The 24,809-nt window shown below is 38.5% G+C and overlaps 1 protein-coding gene across 9 annotated transcripts in view; it reads right to left on the bottom strand.

Annotated features, from left to right (window-relative positions):
- Nucleotides 1-24,809, bottom strand: part of SCMH1 (Scm polycomb group protein homolog 1) — a 222,032-nt gene that overhangs the window by 96,295 nt on the left and 100,928 nt on the right. For all 9 annotated transcript variants that reach the window (XM_040231521.1, XM_040231527.1, XM_040231529.1 and 6 more), the window contains 2 exons: nt 8,542-8,630; nt 2,798-3,041 (listed from right to left, as the gene is read on the bottom strand). In XM_040231521.1, the coding sequence (XP_040087455.1) occupies nt 2,798-3,041; nt 8,542-8,630 (333 nt within the window). The remainder of the gene's footprint in view (nt 1-2,797; nt 3,042-8,541; nt 8,631-24,809) is intronic.

Here is a 24,809-nt window from a genome sequence, read left to right as displayed (position 1 = left end):
TTTATTGTCAATAAATAAATAATTTATTTCATGGGAATATAACACATTGTGTTCATCTTGTCATCAGATGGACAGTTGGGCTATTTCAATTTTTTGGCCATTATGAATAATGCCAATTTTTTGGCCGTTATGAATAATGCTGCCATGAAGTTCAAGTTACATTTTTGTGTGGACATATAATTTCTATTTTCTTGGGCATATACCTACAAGTAGACTTGCTAGGTCACAGATAACTCTATGTTTAACATTTTGAGAAACTTCCAAACTGTTTTCAAAGTGGCTGCAGCAGTTTAGAATATGACCAGAAACATGAGAGTTCCAATTTCTCTACATTCTCACCAACACTTACTACTGTCTTTAGATTATATCCACACCCATGGGCGTAAAGTGGGATCTCACTGGGGCTTGGATTTGCATTTCCCTAATGACTACTGATGTTGAGCATCCTTTCAAGTGCTTACTGACCTTTTGTATATTTCCTTGTTTGCTTGCTAAGTCGCTTCAGTTGTGTCCGACTGTGTGCGACTCCACAGACGGCAGCCCAACAGGCTCCCCTGTCCCGCGGATTCTCCAGGCAAGGACACTGGAGTGGGTTGCCATTTCCTTCTCCAATGCATGAAAGTGAAAAGTGAAAGTGAAGTCGCTCAGTCGTGTCTGACTCTTCGTGACCCCATGGACTGCAGCCCACCAGGTTCCCCAGTCCATGGGATTTTCCAGGCAAGAGTACTGGAGTGGGGTGCCATCGCCTTCTCTGATATTTCCTTAGGAGAAATGTTTAAGTCCTTTGTCCATCTTCTCAACTGGTTATTTATCTTTTTTATTGTTGAGCCATACATGCTCTTTTGTATTCTTGGACACAAGTGCAAGTGATTTTTTTTTAAAGTAAATCAGATTTTGTTACTCCTTCTGATGATTCCCCATTATGTTTAGAATAAAATCCAAATTATCACTCTGGCTTATAAGGTCCTACATGATTGTGCCACTTTGCCCCTCCCATGGTACACTGTAGCCAGAGCAGTATTCTTTCTGCCCTTGAAACAATAAACTCATTCATGTCTCAATACCATTGTAAGTATGTCACATCTGCTTGCTTGGAATTCTCTTTCCTTGCATGGCTTCTTTCTGTCATCGAATTCAAATATCATTCATCTTTTTGGACAATTTTTCCTAAAAAGAAATTGTATCCAAAAAGTTCCCCCTCCACAAAAAGGAACAGTGAACTTTTAGGGATGATGGATATGTTCATTATCTTGATTAAAGTAATGGTTTGATGGATATATATATGTGTCAAAACTTTTCAAACTGTATACTTTAAATATGTGCAACTCATTTTACTTCTGTTGCTCTGCTAAGTCACTTCAGTCGTGTCCGACTCTGTGTGACCCCAGAGACGGCAGCCCACCAGGCTCCCCCGTCCCTGGGATTCTCCAAGCAAGAACACTGGAGTCGGTTGCCATTTCCTTCTCCAATGCGTGAAAGTGAAAACTGAAAGGGAAGTCGCTTAGTCGTGTCTGACTCTTCGAGACCCCATGGACCACAGCCTACCAGGCTCCTCTGTCCATGGGATTTTCCAGGGAAGAGTACTGGAGTGGGGTGCCATCGCCTTCTCCATATTTTACTTCAATTATATTCAATAAAGCTGTTAAATGAATCCCTTCACAGTCACTATCTTATTATACTTTATTTCCTTAGGAAAAATTGTCTATCTGAAATCATCTTATTTCTTGATTTAAATGTATATTGACTATCTCATCCCTCTAAAATGAAAGTGTCATGAGGGCACTTGATGAATGCTTTTCATCTTTGTAGCTACTGTATCCTGAGTTTGGCTCACAATAAGGTACTACATAAATATTTGGCTAATTGAATGAATGAATCTGACAGAGGTTTAGAAATGAAACCCACAGACAACAGGAAGGGTGACTTTCTATTCTCTCAGATTTACCAGTACTTTTAGGAATGAGATTCTTACTGTTTATTTTCTTTATTAAGAGCTACCTCAAAGTTTATCCTGGATGTTCTCCAACATCATGACCATCAGAAATATCATTGACTGTTAACTATCCTGTGGTACTATTCTAGTATTTTATGTATACTCTCCCATTAGCAGCAGTTATTTTAATAATAATAATATAGCATATTACATATTAAGTATAATAAATACTAATAATTATGTTAATATAGAATAACAGCAGCAGTAATACAATGAAAACATTTGTTTAGCATTTGGTGTTTGCCAGACATCATGTAAGCATTTTGCCCAGGTAATCTCATTTATAAAGTAGGTATTCTTTTACAGATGAGGAATTTTGAGGTTTAGTGAGGTCAACTAACTGACCAAAAAGCCACACAGCTGGGAAAAGGCAGAGATGGACTTCAAATCTATCTTACATCTAAGCCCATGGTTTTTCCATTAAACTACAGTGCTGGTTAAGTATTTTTATGTAATACAATGTTACTCCAGCTCAATTACAAAGTTGGGATGTGTACCTCAAGAATGATACTATTCAAACTCTGGAACAGTCCAGGAATAAGAGTAAGAGAGAGGAGAAGCTAGTTGCTTGAGAATAAACCAAGGTATTTGAGCAAGGAAATTTTACTTTATGCCACACTCCATGTATATCCTCATGTGATGTTGAAACTCTTTCTGTTTCTGACTACTCTTGACTGGATGTTGGTTGCTGGCCCCTGATCCTCCTTTGCCTGTGAGTGAGGTTTACTGGTGAAGGTATGCTGCCCATGGGAGATCTAGGCAGGCTCCCTTAGTAACTTGGGTTCCGACTTTACAAGCCTTTACCTTTAGTGCCAGGTGGCTGCAGGTTGTCTCCAGTCAAGGAACACCAGCCCACGGGGAAGATGTCACGGGAGTCGAAGCGGCACCAGTAGTCAAAGGCCCCTCGCCACCCGTCGAAAGTGACGAGCACCTCTGAGCCCCGCACTTCCCCAATAGTGGCTGGGCAAATGAAATGAGGGTTCTTCCTGTCCACAGCTTCTAGCTTCATTCCCATTTTGAAGAAGTTGTGAGAAGGTGACGGTGGTTCCTAGATGAGAGACAAGAGATATATAAACCTAGACACAAAGAGAGAGACTATGTATGCCAAGAAACTGGTACTTCATTGGGATGATTAGAAAGTGCTATATAAGATTTACAATGGAACTTTAGACTTTCTTTTAAATGTATTTCAAAATATATCAAAGTATTACTTTGTTAATTCTAATATTTTGACATTTTTGTTTCAGGTCTTTTTTTTTTTTTTCAAGAAATAAAAGGTAACAGATAAGGCTGAATCCTCCTTTGTGCCCTTCCCCATGCATATTTTTATACTTTTCTATGTGTGTGTGTATATGCTGCTGCTGCTGCTGCTGCTGCTGCTGCTAAGTCACTTCAGTTGTGTCCGTGCCATTTCCTTCTCCAATGCATGAAAGTGAAAAGTGAAAGTGAAGTTGCTCAGTCGTATCCAACTCTTAGTGACCCCATGGACTGCAGCCCACCAGGCTCCTCCATCCATTGGATTTTCCAGGCAAGAGTACTGGAGTGGGGTGCCAAATTATATATATATAATTTTCACACTTTAAAATTTTATATAAATAGTATTATAGTGAACATATCATTCTACAACTTGCTTTTTTTGTTCAACACTGTTTTTGAAATGTAACCATGTTGTAAATTTAGCTCTAGTTTAACTGCTAACAGTACTCCATTAAATCATAATTTATTTCCTCTCTTTCGACAGACATGTAATGTTGTTTTGAATTGTTTACTATTTCAAAAGAGTTTTCACAGCCATTCTTACAGTTCTTTTTTCACATGTGGGAGGATTTTTTTCAGTGTGTATACCTAAGAGTAGAATTGTTGGGTTACAGATCGGAGAAGGCAATGGCACCCCACTCCAGTACTCTTGCCTGGAAAATCCCATGGATGGAGGAGTCTGGTGGGCTGCAGTCCATGGGGTCAAGAAGAGTCAGACACAACTGAGCGGCTTCACTTCCACTTTTCACTTTAATGCACTGGAGAAGGAAATGGCAACCCACTCCAGTGTTCTTGCCTGGAGCAATCCCAGGGACAGGGGAGCCTGGTTGGCTGCCGTCTATGGGGTTGCACAGAGTCGGACACGACTGAAGCAACTTAGCAGCAGTAGCAGCAGCAGGATGGATATATGGGCTTCCCTGATGGCTCAGACGGTACAGAATCTGGCCTATGATGCAGGAGACCCATGTTCAATCCCTGGGTTGGGAAGATCCCCTGGAGAAGGGAATGGCTACCCACTCTAGTTTTCTTGCCTGGAGAATTTATTTTCTGCTTTATTAAATATTGTTAAACTGTCCTCCAAAGCAGCTGTAACACTGTGAACTCTCTCCAGTAGTGCAGCTAGTTCTTGGGTGCTGATTTGCAATGCAGTTGCATAGAGTTTCCAAAAATTGTTGCATACTCTGTTTCCCCTTGTCTTACTGTCTGATCCTGTACCAATAACATAGTTTTATTAAATGGGTATCTGGAAGAAGAAGTCCTCCTACTTTGTTATTGTTCACTATTGTTTTGGCTATTCTTTTTCCTCGATCTTTCATACGAACTTCAGGATCAGTTCTTCAAGTTCCACAGGAAAATCCTATTTGTATTTTGACTAGAATCCCAGTGAATTTATAATTTGGGAAAAAATAACTTTTGTATGTATGATATTGAGCTTTTCCTTCCATGAACATAGCATTTTCCATATGTTAAGTATTCTTTAATGGAGATTTCATCTTCAGTATAAGTTTTAAAATTCCTTATAAATATATTTTACTGACATTTTCTAGCCATACTGTAACCTATTGCTATCTTAAAGAGCATCTTCAAAAATTTCATTTTCAAATCACTTGTTAAATAGGAATGACTTTATTTTTTAAAACTGATTTAAAATTGATGAAGAATTGATGCTTTTGAACTGTGGTGTTGGAGAAGACTCTTCAGAGTCCCTTGGACAGCAAAGAGATCCAACCAGTCCATCCTCAAGGAAATCAGTCCTGAATATTCACTGGAAGGACTGATGCTGAAGCTGAAACTCCAATACTTTGGTGACCTGATGAGAAGAACTGACTCATCTGAAAAGACCCTAATGCTGGAAAAAATTGACAGCAGGAGGAGAAGGGGATGACAGAGGATGAGATGGTTGGATGGCATCACCAACTCAATGGACATGAGTTTGAGTAAACTCTGGGAGTCGGTGATGGTCAGGGAGGCCTGGTGTGCTGCAGTCCATGGGGTCCCAAAGAGTTGGACACGACTGAGCAACTGAACTGAACTGAATTGATTTATAACTCATTAGCTTATGCTGATTGATACTTTTTTGTCTTGTCTATTTATCAATTATTGAGAGATGTGTATTAAAATATCCTCTAACGATTGTGGATTTTCTAATTTTTCCATGTAATTCTGTTAAATTTTGCTTTATCTATTTTGAGGCTATGTTTTTTAGGACCATGTATAACTTTTATCCTCTTAGTGACCTATTTTTTTTAAAAATCATTAGATAGTAACTTCTTTAATGCTTTTTAGCACCAAAGTCTTCTTTGTCTAATTTCAGTACAGTTAACATCAGCTTTATTTTGATAAAGGTTTGCCTGGTATATGTTTTATATTCTTTTATTTTTAACACCTTTGTGTCATATTTCAGCAATGTCTCTTGTAAACAGCATGCAGCTAGATTTAAAAACAATCTGATCTATGTCCGACTAAACTGATGAGTTTAATTTCTCATAAGTGAAGTCGCTCAGTCGTGTCCGACTCTTTGCGACCCCATGGACTGTATGTAGCCTACCAGCCTCCGTCCATGGGATTCTCTAGGCAAGAATACTGGAGTGGGTTACCATTTCCTTCTCCAGGGGAGCTTCCCGACCCAGGGATCGAACCCGGGTCTCCCGCATTGGAGGCAGACGCTTTAACCTCTGAGCCACCAGGGAATAAAAACAATCTGATCTATGTCTGACTAAACTGATGAGTTTAATTTCTCATAACTGATGTATTAAATTTATTTTAATTATCATTTCTAAATATCATTTCTATTTAACTTGATTTTTCAAGTTGTACCTTTAACTTCTTTTTTCTCCTTAACAATCAACTGAATTTTCTTCCCTTTTCCCCTTTCCATTGATTCAGATGTTAATCATTCTATATTTAATCTTTTGGTGGATCCCCTTCAGATCATAACCGTACAGCTGACATAATTAAGTCTAAAATTCATCCTTAATTAAACAATACTAGGACCTCTGAATATTTAAATTACTCCTGAGTTAACAGGTGTTGGATAATCTAGTTCCACACTGTTATACTGCCAACTGATCACTTTTGCTACTATAACTGTTTATACAGTTATAGGCAATGATTGGTTAGTTATACTCATATGCTAACCTATCTTTCCCTAGCACTACATTTTACATCTCATTCTTACTTTCCAGGTTCAATTATCTTCTTCTTGAAACATACTCTTCAATTGTTCTTTCAGTGAATATATTTAATTTGCTGAAAATGTCTTAATTTTGCATTCATTCTGAAATAACAGTAGAATTAGATATAAAATTCTAGGTGGACAACTATTTTTTTCTTAATTCTTTGAAGGTATTATTCTATTACCTTTTGCCTTGTACTACTGCTGTCAAGAAATGTGTTGTCAGCCTAACTGCAATGCCTTTGAAGGTTCAGTCTGCATCGTGAAAGTTGCAGATATGGAGAGCTTGCTGTACTACACCATTTTATATAAAGGAGTTGAGTGTGTGTGGATCTTTGTATTCAGGGGTTCCTGTAACCAGTCCCCCATAGATACTGAGGATAACTGTATTCTGTGTGATTATTTGCTCAGATCTTTTGACTTCAGTTATTCCACAATGTTTTAAAGTATACATTTGTCTTTATCACACATTCTGGAAAATTCTGTCATTATCTTTTCAAATATTGACTCTTTTATTCTAGAATTCATGCTCAGCATATATCGGACCTTCTGATATTATTATCTTTATCTTTTCTCTTTCATATTTTCCATCTCTTCATCTCTCTGTATTGCACTCTGGAGAAATTCCTCACACGTCTTAAAGTTAATTCTTATCTAGGTCTAAGTCGCCTAAACACCTATCTAAGATTTTTATTTTTAATTTTTAAAAGATTTTTAAATTTAATGGTTTCATTTTAGATATTCAATTTGCTTTTTTAAATTTTGTCTTTAAAAATAGAGGTTTGTACTTTTCTCATTTTAAAATTCCTTTTCTTTTTTAAAAAAATTTTAAATATAAATTTATTTAATTGGAGGTTAATTACTTTACAATATTGTATTGGTTTTGCCATACATCAACATGAATCCACCAAGGGTGTACACGTGTTCCCCATCCTGAACCCCCCTCTCTCTTCCCTCCCTGTACCATCCCTCTGGGTCATCCCAGTGCACCAGCCCCAAGCATCCAGTATCATACATTGAACCTGGACTGATTCTTTAATCATTGAATTCTCTTACTTCCTAGTAAGATCAGTAAAGCATTTAAAAGAATACTTGTTGGCCCCTACCTCCCACCATTCTGAGGTACTCTCCAGTGGAAGGATTTCAAATTGCCCAGTATACTGTATTCTGGAAACCATGGTGCTCTCAGGTTTTAGACTTAAATGGCATCATGTTATGCTAAGTCGCTTCAGTCACGTCCGACTCTTTGCAACGCCAAGGACTGTAGTCTTCCAGGCTTCTAAGAATACTGGAGTGGGTTGCCATTTCCTCCTCCAGGTGATCTTCCCAACCCAGGGATCGAATCTGGATCTCTTACATCTCCTGCATTGGCAGGAGGGTTCTTTACCACTAGTGCCACCTGAAAAGCCCAAATGGCAGCACAAGTAATGCTAATTCAGTCTCCTTTGCAGTAACTCCAACCTCATGAAAGATCAACTGAGAGGAGACTGACTGCCTCTTCCCTTGAAAAACCAGGAAAAACAAATACAGGTTTCTAATTCCTGTTTACCACTTACTAGTCATGTGATCTTGGGCAAGCTTCTTATTTGAGGGTTTTGTTTCCTTAACTACTAAACCAAAATAATAATTCTTGCTTCATAAAGTTAACTGTGGGTATTAAATGAGATATTGTATATAAACCCCAAATATACTGCAGGCACTTAAAAAATAGTCTCCTTCCTTCCACTCTCTTTAGAAGATGGATGTTATGGAATTCCATAAGAATAGCCTTTAGATTTATATTACATTTTATATATTTTACTGACAAAAAATGTTTAACTTCTTAATAACCCTGTGAGGTAGACAGAAATCCACATTACAGATGAGGCCAAAACTTATTATCAGAAGAGAAATAAGAAATCCCCAAATCCAGAAATCCTACCTTACAATCTAGTATTTCTCTGGGGATAATTGCTGCTTCATAAGGCACTTTAAAAATCCTTCTGCTGAACTAGTTTCTGAAAAGGCATCCTCAGGCCATAAATATAAGGCAGACATCAGAGGCTCGGTAATTGAAAGGATGTACGCATTTGACCTTAAGTAATTTTGAGCTGGTTATAGCTGAGGAACACTGTACCTTGTGGAAAATCCTGATGGGAGCCATCTCTGCTCCATTTAGCGTCTTCAGAAGGAACATGGGCCAAGAGGAAGCATTCAGCCGAAATCCTGCAGCAAACATAACGGGCAACAGATAAAAAATACATCTCAAAGGGAATTGCGATACCAAGTTTTCCTCTGGGAATCCAGCTACTCCTGCCACAACCTATGCTGTGATAGTTACAGACTGTTAGGAAAGGACTTAAAGGTTAAGCAGAGAAAATGCCTCATTAGATGAGAAAATGAGGCACGTAAGAGGGAATGTAACTTGCTCAAGGTAATGTTGCAAAGGTAGTAGTAAAGTCCCCAACCAAGTTTCCTGACACCAAGACAAGTATTATAGAATGTACCTCATAATGCCTGAAAGGTTTCCTTGAAAAATCCAAAATAGATGTGTGATAGGAATAACAAATACTTAGAAATGATCTAGACAGTACAGTGTGAAAGGGGATATAATCTCTTGAGAAGAAACCAAATATGTCTGATAAATCCAATATACAAGTAAAACTTTTTGGTTTATCTCAATATAAATATACTTTCACTCTCTCACTTTCTCTTTTCCCCTCTCTCACACATATACAGAATACAAAAAAAACTTTTGGATATTCATTTTTACTTAACGAAGGATCAGGCTTCATGACGAAGATGAAAGGGGTTATTTTATTCAAAAATAGTCATTTTCCAAAAAGAGTCAAAGGAAGCCTAGAGAGGTTAGTTGTCCATTGTCATTCCTCAATGACAAGTCATTGGAAAAGATCCTGATGCTGGGAAAGGCTGAAGGCAAAAGGAAAAAGGGGAAGCAGGGGACGAGATGGTTAAGATAGCATCACCGACTAAATGGACATGAATTTTAGCAAACTCTGGATGACAATGGAGAACAGAGGAGCCTGGTGTGCTACAGTCCATGGGGTTCCAAAGAGTTGGACATGACTTAGTGACTGAGTAACAAGACAAGAATATACTATTTAATTAATAAATTGTAAGAATAAGATCATTATTATATTTCCCAATTAGAGCTCCAAGTGCTCTCTTCAATTTGGCTTCCATCTTCGACTTGAGATACCAAAATCTAGCGCCTTTTGATAGTCTCCCAGTCAATCTCAGCTCTCCTGTTCCTGATAAAGGACAGACAGGCTGAACCATAGCTGCACAGCTGGAAACAGCAACAACAATATCTGATTACTGTGTACTTCACTGTGGGCCAGATACTGTGCCAGGCACTTTCTACTGGTTATCTAATTTCAGCCTCAAGACAACCTGCTGCTGCTGCTAAGTCGCTTCAGTCGTGTCCGACTCTGTGAGACCCCATAGATGGAAGCCCACCAGGCTCTTCTGTCCCTGGGATTCTCCAGGCAAGAATAGTGGAGTGGGTTGCCATTTTCTTCTCCAGTGCATGAAAGTGAAAAGTGAAAGTGAAGTCGCTCAGTCGTGTCCGACTCTTCGAGACTCCATGGACGGCAGCCTACCAGGCTCCTCCATCCATGGGATTTTCCAGGCAAGAGTACTGGAGTGGGGTGCCATCGCCTTCTCTGTGAGGTAGAAATTATCTTCATTTTATAGATCAGAAGAGAGGTATAAAGTAAACTGCTTAAGATTTCAAAGTGAACAAATGACAAAGAAAGGACTGAAACCCAGGCAATCTGACTGTTGAGCCCATGCTCTTATATACTATGCTAAATTATCAATGTGCATGGGAAATGGAAAAGGAAGAAGCAGCTTTTGGGATTAAGTATTAATTAAGAGCTATAATTAAATTAAAGGGGGGAATGTGAGAAGAGAGAAAAAAATGGAAATAAGAAAAGAGGTACTACCCCACATGATTTAAATGCTTAAGTCTCAAAGCTGGCTAGGCTAAATGGGGTTTCCCAAGGTCAGAAGACTTCTTGGGATAGCTGATTCTTATCAACAGTGGAGACAGCAATTTGTACATTCCTATCAAACTGCTACCACTTCCTTTTTGCCTGCCTAGCCTTTTTTCCTTTTGCAACCCCCCCCTACCCTGCTCCAAACCCTGATTTCAGGTGATTTGGTGGGGATGTCTACAGTGGGCTCTACCTACCTACTAAATGGACATGAATTTTAGCAAATGGAATGCAAGATAACACCATTTAAGAGCATCACATTCCCTTTAGACCAAAATATGTTATGGTATGTCCCAAATTGGCTCAACTGTTTTCTGATATGATATGCATGTTGGAGAGCTTTTCTTTCTCCGAGATCATATTTGTAAGGGTGTTTGTAGATTTGGCACTGCTAACTAGAGAATATAACTGAGAATAAAGCCAACTCAGAGCAGAAGATGGAGAGACATGAGAGTATTTAAAACAACTCTCCTTAGGTCAGGAAAAGGGTGAAGCAAGCCAAACCTAGAGCAAATCTGCCATGAATAGTTCACTACACCTAAGAATAAGGCACAGCAAGGCACAGCTGTTCTAGAGAAATGGTCCCTACACCTTTGTAAAATGGAGGAATAGGGAGGAGTGACTACACAATTAGAAAATTCAGATTCATGCCCTCAGTTTCCAATAACTAGAGTGCCTCACCATGTAATTCTCAATTCAATTTTTCAGAAGTGGGTTACTGACAGGCTTCTATCTCACCTGGTACCTGAGCCAAGAAAAAAAAATCCTCTCACTCTGGAAACACTTATTATAATAATAGCTAATATGTATTGCATGCTTATCATGTACTACTTTATAGGTACCTCTCTCAGGATATTTCAAATAATACCATGAGAAGTACACTATCATTATCCCTAGTTTGCACACGATAAAAGAGAAACTCAAGAGAAGTAGCTGGTCCCAGGTAGAAAGTGGTGGGAACAGATTCTACTATATAATGGTCTTACTCCAAACCTCAGGTTATTAACTATGTTTCCCTACCTCCTAGCAAGCTTCTTCAAGAGAAGAAGGGCAAAGCAGAAATGCTTCCAACCCAATTACTGAGTACTTTATCCCCCAACCCCCTGGTTCTCTTTCACTATACCGTGCTACTTCCCACAAAAAAACATTTATTATGCTCATATTATGTGCTAGCCTCCAAGTGCTAAGTACTTTTGAATGGGCTATCTCATTTAATCACTTCTACAGCTCCTGGTGGCTCAGACGGTAAAGCATCTGCCTGTCGTGCGGGAGACCCGGGTTCTATCCCTAGGTTGGGAACATCCGCTGGAGGAGGAAATGGCAACCCACTCCAGTAATCTTGCCTGGCAAATCCCATGGACTGAGGAGCCTGGAGGGCTACAGTCCATGGGGTCGCACAGTCGGACACGACTGAGCAACTTCACTCTCACAGCTCTGTGAATCTGGTATGAGAAAAGCAGCACTGGTTTTGGATCCAGGCTGCCTAGATTCAAATTTAGATGTGCTACTTAGCTGGTGTGTGATATCTGGGAAATAATAAGGCCCCTTTCTGGTTTTAGTTTCCTCAACAAAAAAGTGGGATAAAACTAGTAACTACTTCAATGGGTTGTTTTAAAGATTAAAACAAGTTAATACATGTGAAGCACTTAAAAAGATACCTGGTATATAATAAGTCTTAAATAAATGCTGGCTTTTGACTATTATAGATAAAAGACTGAACTAGTCAATAGCAGAGCAGGATTTAAACTGGACTCTTCTGTCTCCAGAGCCTTCATTATTAATCAGCACATTAATGTCTTCAAGCATTTAATCATTCAGTTCTACCAAGCTATCTTTCTTGGTAAAAGAGTTGGAGTTGTACATTTGTGCAAAAAGGAAAAGGAAAAAACAATAATTTGAGGGTCTCCTCAAATTAAACAATGGCGTGCAAAAAAAAGGCCAGGTGGGTAAGAAATCTTAACCTCTGAAGTGGGAGTACCTCAGTATCTGGCCACTGGTTCTCTCTTCTTTGGTCTGTACTCCTTTCCCATCAACAATGACTGCCAATTTCTATCCCTAACCCAAACCTCTGTTCTGAGTTTCATGCTCATATTTTCAACCGCCTTATAATTCTTGGATGCCAAGAAATCTCAAAATGAGTGAGTCTAAAACAAAACTCTTGATTTTACAACCCCCTTTCCTCTAGTCACCTCATCTTGGTTAACAGCACCAGTTATTTAAACCCAGGTTCTGAGACCAAACTTCTGGGGCTTCCCTGGGGGCTCAGAAGGTAAAGCGTCTTCTGCCTGCAATGCAGAAGACCTGGGTTCGATCCCTGGGTTGGGAAGATCCCCTGGAGAAGGAAATAGCAACCCACTCCAGTACTCTTGCCTGGAAAATTCCATGGACGGAAGAGCCTGGTAGGCTACAGCCCATGGGATTGCAAAGAGTTGGACCTGACTGAGTGACTTCACTTTCGCTTTTCTGAGACCATAAAGCCTGGAAGTCACTCTTGGTTCTTCCATTTCTACTGCCTCTCAAATACAATTAATCAGCAAGTACTGATGGTCCTTACATCGAATATATCCTAAACCGAACCATTCCTTGCCATTCTGTATTTCTCCCCCATTAACACCCTAATCTAAGCCACAGTCAGGCTCTGCCCATCCTACAACAACAGCTTTCTAACCACTCTGCTTCTATTTTTGCCTCCTTACTATTTTCCATACAGCGATCAGAATGATATGGTTATGTTTCTAAAAATATAAATCAGATCACATCACTCTTATGCTTACATCTTATACCACAAAATAAATCTAAAATCTTTATGTATTTAACAAAACTTACAAGATCTGGAACTTGCTTACATCTTATAATTCATCTATCTCTCCCCTGCCCTTTGAGTACTGGTCTTTCTATTTTCCAAGCACACCAAGCTGTGTCCCTCTGCCTCCAACACCCTTTCCTTTTCTCAAATCTTTTATTAGTTCTTTGCTGAAATATCACCTCCTCAGAGTGGTATTCCTAGACTACTCTACCTCAAATAGCCTCCTAGATTCTGCACCTTATTATCCTTAGCTTTCATCAGTGCCTAAATTTTCTTTTTTCCATGTAATGTGTGTTTTTTCTAACCAGAATATAAGCTCCATAAAAGTTTTACTAAACAAAGGGAAAAAAATCTCCACTTATTAAATGGGTGCTAGGAAATGCTGTATCATGTTATCCCATTTAATCCTCACAAAAACCATGTGTGGCAGAGTTTATTAATGATCTGGCAGGTCAGGCACCTGAAACTGAAGGTTAAAAGTCAAGGTAAAGCAACTTACCATTGGCCACACAACTAAACTAGTAAGTGGCTGGGGTAATATTATAAAGCCAGGTCTCCAATTCTAACCCCAGGCACTTGAGAGTATTCTGTGCTTACCTAAGCTTTATTTTACAAATATTTATAAACAACCAGTTCCAAAGAACTTTCAGATGCTCCTAAGACTGTTGGACTACTGAATAAATAAAAGTTTGTCTGTTTAAACAGTGATCTGAGCGAGCTCTGGACTTCAATGTAGATAAGCAGGCTAGAATCTAATTGCAGTTCATGCCCTCTGGCGGCAGGTAATAGAACAGCACTCATACCAGGAAGCACATGTACATGTGTACATGTATGTAAAGCTCCTCTGGGAGGAGAAAATGATTCGAGAATCATCTTGAAGTTATAGAGTCTAAAGCTCCTCTAAGTTATTAGACTCTATGGCTCGCAAGATGATTCCTAAATCATTTTTCTCCTTCCAGAGGAGCTTTACATACATGTACAAACACAAATACATGTCAAGAAACATGCCACTCACTCACTCATAACCTCGGACAACTCACTTCCCTTTCCCTGTTTCTGTGTTTGTCAGCTGATGACGCAGCTAAAGCAGTGCTTCCAAACTGAGTTTGGGTGGGCTAAACCTAAATGACACCTCAAGAGGGAGAGAAATGAGAGCCGGGAGAGAGAGACGCTGAACAAACTCTTCCCCGAGTAAGAAGTGAATGTTCAGCCAGGCTGTATTTGGGAAGGACTGCTAGAATTCCTTTTGGTTCTTCCAGGATGCTGTCACCACTTTGCTACTCCACTCTCATATATACACTCAAACACAAGTTAATACAGATTTAGTTAACTGGGGGTGGTTGTGACTAGTCTTGAGATAAGTGTAGGTAAAGATGGGTCTGGCATTATTCAATGTCAGGGGCCTTTCTGCAGAGAAGAGAGTTCAGTGAATATTTTTAAAATTACCTTTATCACATAAGTATTTAAGATACTGTAATTAAAGCTACTTCTCTCTAAAATTTTACCCCTTCCATCAATTTCTAGAAACAGAGTTCAAATTTCCATAATCATAAGTGAGATGTGGATCTTTTAAAATCCGCCTTTTCACTGTCAGACTCCAGAGGTTACTGACCATATGAGAAGACTGATTAGTGTTGGGAATATAAGAGTTCCTTTCAAGTCAATGTCCCCCACACACCAGAGTATGTGATTCTTTGCTGAACAGGTAGTTTATACTGAGATCCTGACACAATTGACTAGGGGCCTCGCTAGAGGCCAGCTCTGATGCAGACTAGGGACTCTCAATCTTGAACACTGGAATCCCCTGGGGAGCACCAAAGAACACATTATCCTATCCCCAGAAATTCAGATTTAATTGATAAGAAGTAGGATCACCATAAACTGGAAAATTCTGAAAGAGATGGGAATACCAGACCACCTGACCTGCCTCTTGAGAAATCTGTATGCAGGTCAGGAAGCAACAGTTAGAACTGGACATGGAACAACAGACTGGTTCCAAATAGGAAAAGGAGTACGTCAAGGCTGTATATTGTCACCCTGCTTATTTAACTTGTATGCAATGTACATCATGAGAAATGCTGGACTGGAAGAAACACAAGCTGGAATCAAGCTTGCCGGGAGAAATATCAATAACCTCAGATATGCAGATGACACCACCCTTATGGCAGAAAGCGAAGAACTAAAAAGCCTCTTGATGAAAGTGAAAGAGGAGAGTGAAAAAGTTGGCTTAAAGCTCAACATTCAGAAAACGAAGATCATGGCTTCCGGTCCCATCACTTCATGGGAAACAGATGGGGAAACAGTGGAAACAGTGTCAGATCTTATTTTGGGGGGCTCCAAGATCACTGCAGATGGTGACTGCAGCCATGAAATTAAAAGACACTTACTCCTTGGAAGAAAATTTATGACCAACTTGGATAGCACATTCAAAAGCAGAGACATTACTTTGCCGACTAAGGTCCGTCTGGTCAAGCCTATGGTTTTTCCTGTGGTCGTGTATGGATGTGAGAGTTGGACTGTGAAGAAGGCTGAGCGCCGAAGAATTGATGCTTTTGAACTGTGGTGTTGGAGAAGACTCTTGAGAGTCCCTTGGACTGCAAGGAGATCCAACCAGTCCATTCTAAAGGAGATCAGCCCTGGGATTTCTTTCGAAGGAATGATGCTAAAGCTGAAACTCCAGTACTTTGGCCACCTCATGCGAAGAGTTGACTCACTGGAAAAGACTCTGATGCTGGGAGGGATTGGGGGCAGGAGGAGAAGGGGACAACAGAGGATGAGATGGCTGGACAGCATCACGGACTCGATGGACGTGAGTCTGAGTGAACTCCAGGAGTTGGTGATGGACAGGGAGGCCTGGCGTGCTGCGATTCATGGGGTCGCAAAGAGTCGGACACGACTGAGTGACTGAACTGACCTGAAAAGTTAGCCAATTTTAGTATATGCCTGTTCATCTATTTTTGATTTAATTTTATGTAATAAGTTACACACTCAAATAATTCAGAAGTCAAAAGAATATAAATGGGTATTCTCCAAGAAGTCTCTCATTTCTATTCTTTCCACATTATTCCCGGACACTCCCCATAGGCAACCTTTTCATTATTTTCTCGTTTTAATAGTCCAGTGTTTCTTTTTATAAAAATAAGTATATAAAATACATATAAGTTCGTGTACATTATATATATGTGCATGTGTGTATACACATATATTTCCTTCTCTTTCTCAAAAGTAAATGGTATTAAGTATGTTCATATCAATGTGTAATCATCACCATCATGCATTTCCAGAATTTTTTCATCTTCCTCACATGAAACCCTGACCATTAAACAGTAACTCCTCAGTCCTTTCTCCCCTCTCCCAGTTCCTTGCAAACGTCATTCTTTTTTCTGTAGGTACTCAGTGGAATCATATAGTATTTGTTCTTTTGTGACTGGCTTATTTCATTTAACATAGTATCCTTAAGGTTCACTCACACTGTAGCACGTCAGAACCTCCTTCCTTTGTAAAGCTGAATAATATTCTATTATGTGTATATACCACATTTTATTTACTCATTCTTCTCTCAATGGAAACTTGGGCTGTTTCAGCCTTTTGGATATTATGAATGCTGCTGCTAAATATGGGTATAAAAATATCTCCTTGAGTCCTTACTTTATATGCTTTTGCCTATCTATCCCAAAGTGGAATTGCTAGATCATATGGTAATTTATGGTGGCTCAGACAGTAAAGCGTCTGCCTACGATGCAGGAGACCCGGGTTCGATTCCTGGGTGGGGAAGATCCCCTGGAGAAGGAAATGGCAACCCACTCCTGGAAAAATCCCATGGACGGAGGAGCCTGGTGGGCTATGGTCCGTGGGGTCACAAAGAGTTGGACATGACGAGCGACTTCCCCTTCCCTCTTCCCCGCCATGGTAATTTAACTTTTAACTTTTTTTGTGGAAACACCATATTGTTTTTCATAGTGGCTATGCCATTTTTCATTTCTAATACTCACCAATACACAAAGTTCCAATTTCTCCACATCCTCACCAACACTTGTTATTTTCTATTTATTTGATAATAGCCATTCTAATGGGTGTGAAGTATTATCTCATTGTGATTTTGATTTCCCTAAATGATTAGCAATATAGAGTATCTTTTCATGTGCTTATTGGACATTTGTATATCTTCTACAGAGAAATGTCTATTCAAGTCCTTTGCTTATTTTTCAATCAAGTTGTTTATTTGTTACTGTTGAGTTCAGAAAGTCTTAAAAAATATATTCTGGATAGTAACCCCTGACCAGATATATGATTGACAAATATTTTCTCCCATTCCATGAGTTCCCTTTTCACTCTGACACTTTCCTTTAATAAACAAAATTTTTAATTTTGATGCAGTCAAATATAACTATTATTTTTCTTTTGTTGCCTGTGTTTTTGATGTCATATCCGGACACCACTGCCAATTTCAATGTCATGAAGCTTTTCCTCTATGTTTTCTTCTAAATTGTATGGTTTTAGCTCCTACATTTAGGTTGTTGATCCATTTTGAATTAATTATTATATAAGAGTGTAAGGTAAAGGTCCAATTTCATTTTTTTGCATGTGAATACCCAGTTTTCCCAATATTCAGCATACAATATTGTACGTTGAATTGGTTTATGTGAGTTTGAAAAAATAATAGCTTTATTGTGGTGAAACTCAATTATACTTTTAAGTATATGACTCAGTGGTTTTTAGAGTTATGCAAAGATAATTCTATTGACTTCCCTGGTGGCTCAGACGGTAAAGCATCTGCCTGCAATGCAAGAGACCCAGGTTCAATCCCTGGGTCAGGAAGATCCCCTGGAGAAGGAAATGGCAACCCACTCCAGTACTCTTGCCTGGGAAATCCCATGGATGGAGGAGCCCGGTAGGCTAGTCCATGAGGTCGCAAAGAGTTGGACACGACTGAGGGACTTCTCTTCTCTAAAGATAATTCTACCTAATTTTGGAAGATTTTTTTTTTTTTTATCATTCCTCCACTCTCCCCATTCTCAGTTTACCCCAGTCCCTGGAAACCACTAACCTCTCTGCCTTTTTAGATTTGCCTATTTTCTCCCATCGTGTGGGTTGTCTTTTCACTTCCCTGACAGTGTCTCTGGAAGCAAAATTAAAAACTTTTAATTTTGAGGTCTATCAGTTTTTTTCTGTTCTTTGTGCTTTTGGAGCCAGATCTAAGAAACCACTGCCTAATCCAAAGTCGTGAAGATTTACTCCCATGTTTTCTTCTAAGAGTTTTAGGTCTGTTATCTTATTGCAATTAATTTTTGTATATGGTGTGGAAATGGCAACCCACTCCAATATTCTTGCTTGGAAAATCCTTGGATGGAGAAGCCTGGTAGGCTATAGTCCATGGGGTCCTAGAGAGTTGGACACAACTGAGCGAAAAAAACACAAAAAACAAAACTATGGTGTGGAGGTGGGGTCCAATTTCATTTTTTTATATGTGAATATCCAGTTGTCCCTGTGCAGGTTGTTGAAAACCCTGCTGAATTATCTTGGCACCTTTGCTGAAAATCAACTGAGGATAAATGTATGGGTTTACTTCTAGACTCCCAAATCTAATCCTCTTATCTATAAGTCTATGTTCACTGTATGCCAGTACCACAATGTCTTGAGTACTGCTGCTTTATAGTAAGTTTTGAAATCAAGAAATGTGCATTCTCACAAGTCTGCAGAGTTTTGTCAAAGTTCATATGACTTTCTTCCTTTGCTATTTTAATATGGTAAAGTCCACTAATGATTTCACTAAACTTAAATCTTTTCATTCTCCCCAAACCCCTACTACTTTGTCTTGATGAATCATTGTTTTGAATATGTTGAATTCTAATTCCTAACATTTTATTTAAGATTTTTATAATAATACTCATACATGACACGGTGTGTGTGTAGAATTCAACATATTTAAAACAGTGATTCATCAAGACAAAGTAGCAGGGGTTTGGGGAGAATGAAAAGATTTAAGTTTAGTGAAATCATTAGTGGACTTTACCATATTAAAATAGCGAAGGAAGAAAGTCATATGAACTTTGACAAAACTCTGCAGGCTTGTGAGAATGTACATTTCTTGATTTCAAAACTTATTATAAACATGGTGTGTGTGTGTGTGTGTGTGTGTTTAAATCAAGTTTAAGTATCAAAGTTCTGAAGTGAAGTGAAGTGAAGTTGCTCAGTCGTGTCTGACTCTTTGCAACCCCATGGACTGTAGCCAGTCCACGGAATTTTCCAGGCAAGGGTACTGAAGTAGGTTGCCATTTCCTTCCGCTTATAAAAAGAATTTGGCTATTTTCTTACTTTTTCTATGATCCAGAAGTGCACTGTCTAATACCATAGCCACCAATCACATAGGTTTTCAACTTTAAATTACAATTAAATAAAATTAAAAATTCAATTCTTTAGTTGCAGTAGGCACATTCCAAGTGCTCTACAGTCACATGAGGCTGGACATGTGTCATACTGGACAGCAAAGACACAAAACATTTCAACCATCATAGAAAAGTTCTGTGGGTATCACTGACCTACAGCAACTTGTAGGTCATTGAGAAGAATTGAGACTATTTGGTATTCAAGGTTTTGTAGGATTTCCCTGTAAAATAATCTGTACATAGTGCTTTGATGTAGGTGTTTTGAAAATATTTTTTCTATAGATCTGTTTAAACATTGTGATGTCCTAACTAGCTTTTCTGGTTTATTACACTATTGCTCCTTTTGTCATTTCTACTTCTGTATATCTGCTCTCATTGCTTTTTTTCTTTATTAGGCTAACTAGGCTTGTATATTTTGTTGATGCTTTCTCCAAAGAACCAGCACTTTGATCTTCTGCTTTTCTATTTTCTACCTCATTAATCTCTTTTTATCTTTATTTTTTCTATTTATTTCTCCTTTGTATTTTCTTTGGGTAATAACTTTTTCTAGCTTTCTGAATTGGGAGCTTAAATTTTTAATATTTATCCTTTCATTTTTATTTATGACAGGTATTTAAGGCTATAATTTGTTTTCCAATCACCCCTTTGATTGTATCTCAGACTTCTGATGTGATGTTTATTATGACTATGTTTTAGGAATTTTGAAATTTTGGCTTATATATCCGTTTTCCAAACAAAAATTGTTTAAACAAACAGCTTTAAATTTCAAGGTGGAAGGGTATTTGCCATGGTATACAGTTTGGTATACATACATAATATATACATACACACACATACACAATCTATCATATTCATTAAAGTCTTCAGCACTTTTACTTTTTGTACTCTTAGCCTGTCTTGAGAGATGTGTGTTAAATATCCTATTAGTGTGTTTGTCTATATCACTTTGTATCTACTGTAATTTCTATTTTATGAATTCTACCATGTCTAAAGGGCTTCCTGGGTGGCTCAGTGGTAAAGAATCTGACTGCAATGCAGGAGATGTGGGTTTGATCCCTGGGTAGGGAAAAATCCCCTGGAGAAGAAAATCACAACCCTTTCCAGTATACTTGCCTGGAAAATCCTATGGACAAAGGAGCCTGGCAGCCTACAGTCCATGGGGTCACAAAGAATCAGACACAACTTAGTGACTAAATAACAACAACAACAACAACAACAACCATGGCTGATAACAGAATTGTAACCTCTGCTTATTTAACTTATATGCAGAGTACATCATGCAAAATGCTGGGCTAGATGAATCACAAGCTGGAATCAAGATTGCTAGGAGAAATATCAACCACCTCAGATACACATATGATATCACTCTAACAGCAGAAAGTGAAGAGGAAATAAAAGGCCTCTTGATGAGGGTGAAAGAGGAGAGTGAAAAAGCTGGCTTAAAACTCAACATTCAAAAAACTAAGATCATGGTATCTGGTCTCATCACTTCATGGCAAACAGAAGGGGGAAAAGTGGGAACTGTGACAGATTTTATTTTATTGGACTCTAAATTCACTGAGGATGGTGACTGAAGCCACAAAATTAAAAGATGCTTGTTCCTTGGAAGAATAGCTATGACAAACCTAGACAGGCTATTAAAAAGCAGACACATCACTTTGCTTAACAAAGTCTGTATAGTCAAAACTATGGTTTTTCCAGTAGTCATTTACAGATGCGAGAGTTGGACTGTAAAGAAGGCTGAGCACCAAAGAATTGATGCTTTTAAGCTGTGGTGCTGGAGAAGACTCTTGTGAGTCCCTTGGACTGCAAGGAGATCAAACCAGTCAGTCCTAAAGGAAATCAACCCTGAATATTCATTGGAAGGACTGATGCTGAAAGCTGAAGCTCCAATACTTTGGTCACCTGATGCAAAGAGCTGACTCACTGGAAAAGACCCTGATGCTAGGAAAGATCGAAAGCAAAAGGAGACGCAGGTGACAGAGTAGGAGATGGTTAGATAACATCGTTGACTCAGTGGACATGAATATGAGCAAACTCCGAGAGATGGTGGAGGACAGAAGGGCCTAGTGTGTGGCAGTCCACGGGGTCACAGAGAATTGGGACATGACTTTGTGAATGAACAACAACAAACCTCTGCTACTATATTGTTTGAAGTTGCTTCATACATCATTTGTCATCTTTTACTTTTAGCCTTCCCGACTCACTTTATTTTAGGTATGTCTCCTGTACAGTGTAAAGTTGGATTTGACTTTGAGCATCAATCTGAAATGTTTTAACAGGTGAGCTAAATGTAAATATTCATTTACATTCTGTATACTCTGTATAAATTACACTCACCTTTACACTCTGTATAAATTATGTATTTGTTCTCAACTTCAGTATGTTTTATTTACTGCATTTTCCATAGTTCATCTCTTTGTGTCATTTATTTCTTGACCATTTTGTTCTTTTGGTATTGAGAAAGTTGGGGAATTTTGTTTTAGTGGTTATCTTTAAACTAACATGCTTTATAATGTCCTTAATTCCCCCATTTCCTCATTTAGGCTACTACTATCTGATTTATTGCTTTTAAATGATATCCTTTGACCCCATCTAAAGATATTACAGGAGGAAAGGGACTTGCTTTCTGGTCCCACTGCATTTGCTGGCAGGCTTCTGCAGCATTCCCATCTCCTTGGTTGCCCATGTCCTGGAACACTGGACAGTTAGCAGTTAAGTATCCAGTGGCCAGCAGCAGCAGCAGCTCCGCCTCCACCACCTTCTCCCATCTTAAATGGTTTTATAAGAGTTTCTACAGAGAGACACACCTTTCCATGAACAGTCTTCTCCACACTATAGAAGGCAAATTTCTAGCAAGTTCCACCGCTGTGGCCCTAGTGGTTTCTCTCATCCAGTGAGCAACGGTGCCCCCTCCAACACGGCTTACATCTCGGGCCTGAGATGGGAGAAGGGAGATTCTTCCTTGGGCTGTCTATCTCTGTCCCAGTGTAGTGGCTTCTCCTTATGCATACATTCCTTAGAGTTCTCTGCCTTTTGACTAGCCAATCCCTCACTCCAACTCTGTTAGAGTTAACAATTTCATTAAACTATCCGTGTTCCTTCTTCACTGGGACCCAGACTGATACCATACTATTCTACTCTTGTCCCTACCTTTGCTTTTCTTAGATATATCATCTGGTATTTGGATGAAGCTCTTTCCATAACTGATTTAGGAAGGGGCTGAGTCACAATATTTCCTGTGTTCTTGCACATTGAAAACTCTTTCAGTATAATCTCAGCACTTGAAAAAACAGTTCGTCTAGATATAAACCTGTCTTTTCTTTCCTCAAATTTCTTAAAAATGCTCCTCCATTTATAGTCTTGCTTTGCATTTTAGTGTTGAAAAGTATGATGTAAACCTGACTTTCTTTGCCTTGAAAATAATTTGGCTGTTTTGCTAGAGGCTTAGCTGAATTTTTTTAATTCATAGAGTATAACTGTTTTACTAGAAAAGGTCTTAAGAGGTGACAATTTTCCAGGAATAAGGTAGGCTTTTTCAATATGAAGGTTCGGGTATTTTCCCATTTTTGAAACATTTTCTTACAATTTTTTAATCCTGTTTATCTTCTTCAGGAAATCCAAATATACATGCACACATACATATACCCAGAGGACCTTTTTGACTACATTCTATATCTAACAGTTCCTTTCTGATACTTTTAAACCTTTTTCTTCTAATATTTAGTCTTATTCTCTTGACTTTTATTTCTTTTCTCAATGTCTCTTACTATATTTTCAGTTGAATATATTGTCCCAATGGGTACCTTGGAACTGAGTCTTCAATTGAGATTATTTTTCTTTCTTCATTTTTTCCTTGAGTTTGCACAATTCTATTTTCACATCTTCCTATTTACTGTGCATTTCTAGTCTGACATAAAATGATTCAAGGTATTTTTTTTCATAGATGTCAATACTTATTTAATTCAAGATAGGTCATTGTGCAACAGTTTTCCTCTGATTAGTCACTGATTTTTGGCTTAGAATTTTCAGTAGTTAAAATGGTTTTATCTTCTACTTCTGTTTTTCCTCATGTAGAAGTTTTTTATGGATGTTGACTGCTGTTTCCTAATGATTTAAGATGTCTTATATTTTCTTGGGCTAGCTAAAAACAGGATGTTCCATTTTGTCAGGGTTCTTGGGTCATGAGTTTTCTGTTGGCATAATGAAATGCAGCTTCTTTAGTGGAGCCTGTTTGGGATGCGGTGGGATAGGAAGACCCGAATGTCTTCTGATTTTATGATTCTCTTTGTTTCTGTGTAACTCTGAATGACTACCCATGGCTTCTTTTCCTTCAATATTATGTCTATCTCTCCCATGAAGGTAGTTATCAGCCCATGGCTGCTGTCTCTGGTCCCTCACACTTTTAATTCATTCTCTTTCTTCTGATTCTCCAGTAGACAATGCTCTAATCAAGTAGCTCTTAGTTCTCTTTCAGTATTTTCCACTCTGGATGGGCCTATCTTTTTCTGGAAGTGATTTTGGCTGTGTTAGGCTCCCACTGCCCTCTGCCTTTTTAATGTAGTTTCTATCTACATAAAACTCTTCATTCTGGGGTCGGTATTAGCTTTACTGGTTTCAGATCTTTATATCAGAACATGTAGGCAACATGTTATTGAAATGTGTGGTATTCCTGACTCCTAGTTATGTTTAGGCATGAGTTATGGGTGGCTTAATTTGCTTTCCTTTTTGAGCTATATGTTTCCGGAGAACTTATGGAAAAATTTTGATGTAGATGGTCACCATTATCCCTGGGAACTTATAGTTTGTAATAGCCTATCAAGATGCTTCTAAACTGTGGTTCATAAAATCAGTTGAGAACCTTATGGTACTACGCAGCTACAAAAAGGAATGAGAAACATCTCAATACTAAGAAGTCATTTTGAGGACATATTGCTAAATGAAAAAAGCAAGATTGAGAAAAGTATGTATAGTATGTTGTCAATTATATAAGAAGGGAGTACATATGTATATATATGTATACACACACACACTCACAGATATATTTGCTTATGTTTTAAAAAATGAAGTATGAACTATTAAAAGAAAGTGGTTACTCTATGGCAGAAGAAAGGGATAAGGTAAAGGGCATTTCTCTGAATATACTGTTTTACAGATTTCAAGAATTATTTATATACATGAGGCCAAAGATGGA

The sequence above is a fragment of the Oryx dammah genome, unplaced genomic scaffold (assembly GCF_014754425.2).
Source record: "Oryx dammah isolate SB20612 unplaced genomic scaffold, SCBI_Odam_1.1 HiC_scaffold_28, whole genome shotgun sequence".
Lineage (NCBI taxonomy): Eukaryota > Metazoa > Chordata > Mammalia > Artiodactyla > Bovidae > Oryx > Oryx dammah.
This window is presented reverse-complemented; position numbering and strand designations above follow the sequence as displayed.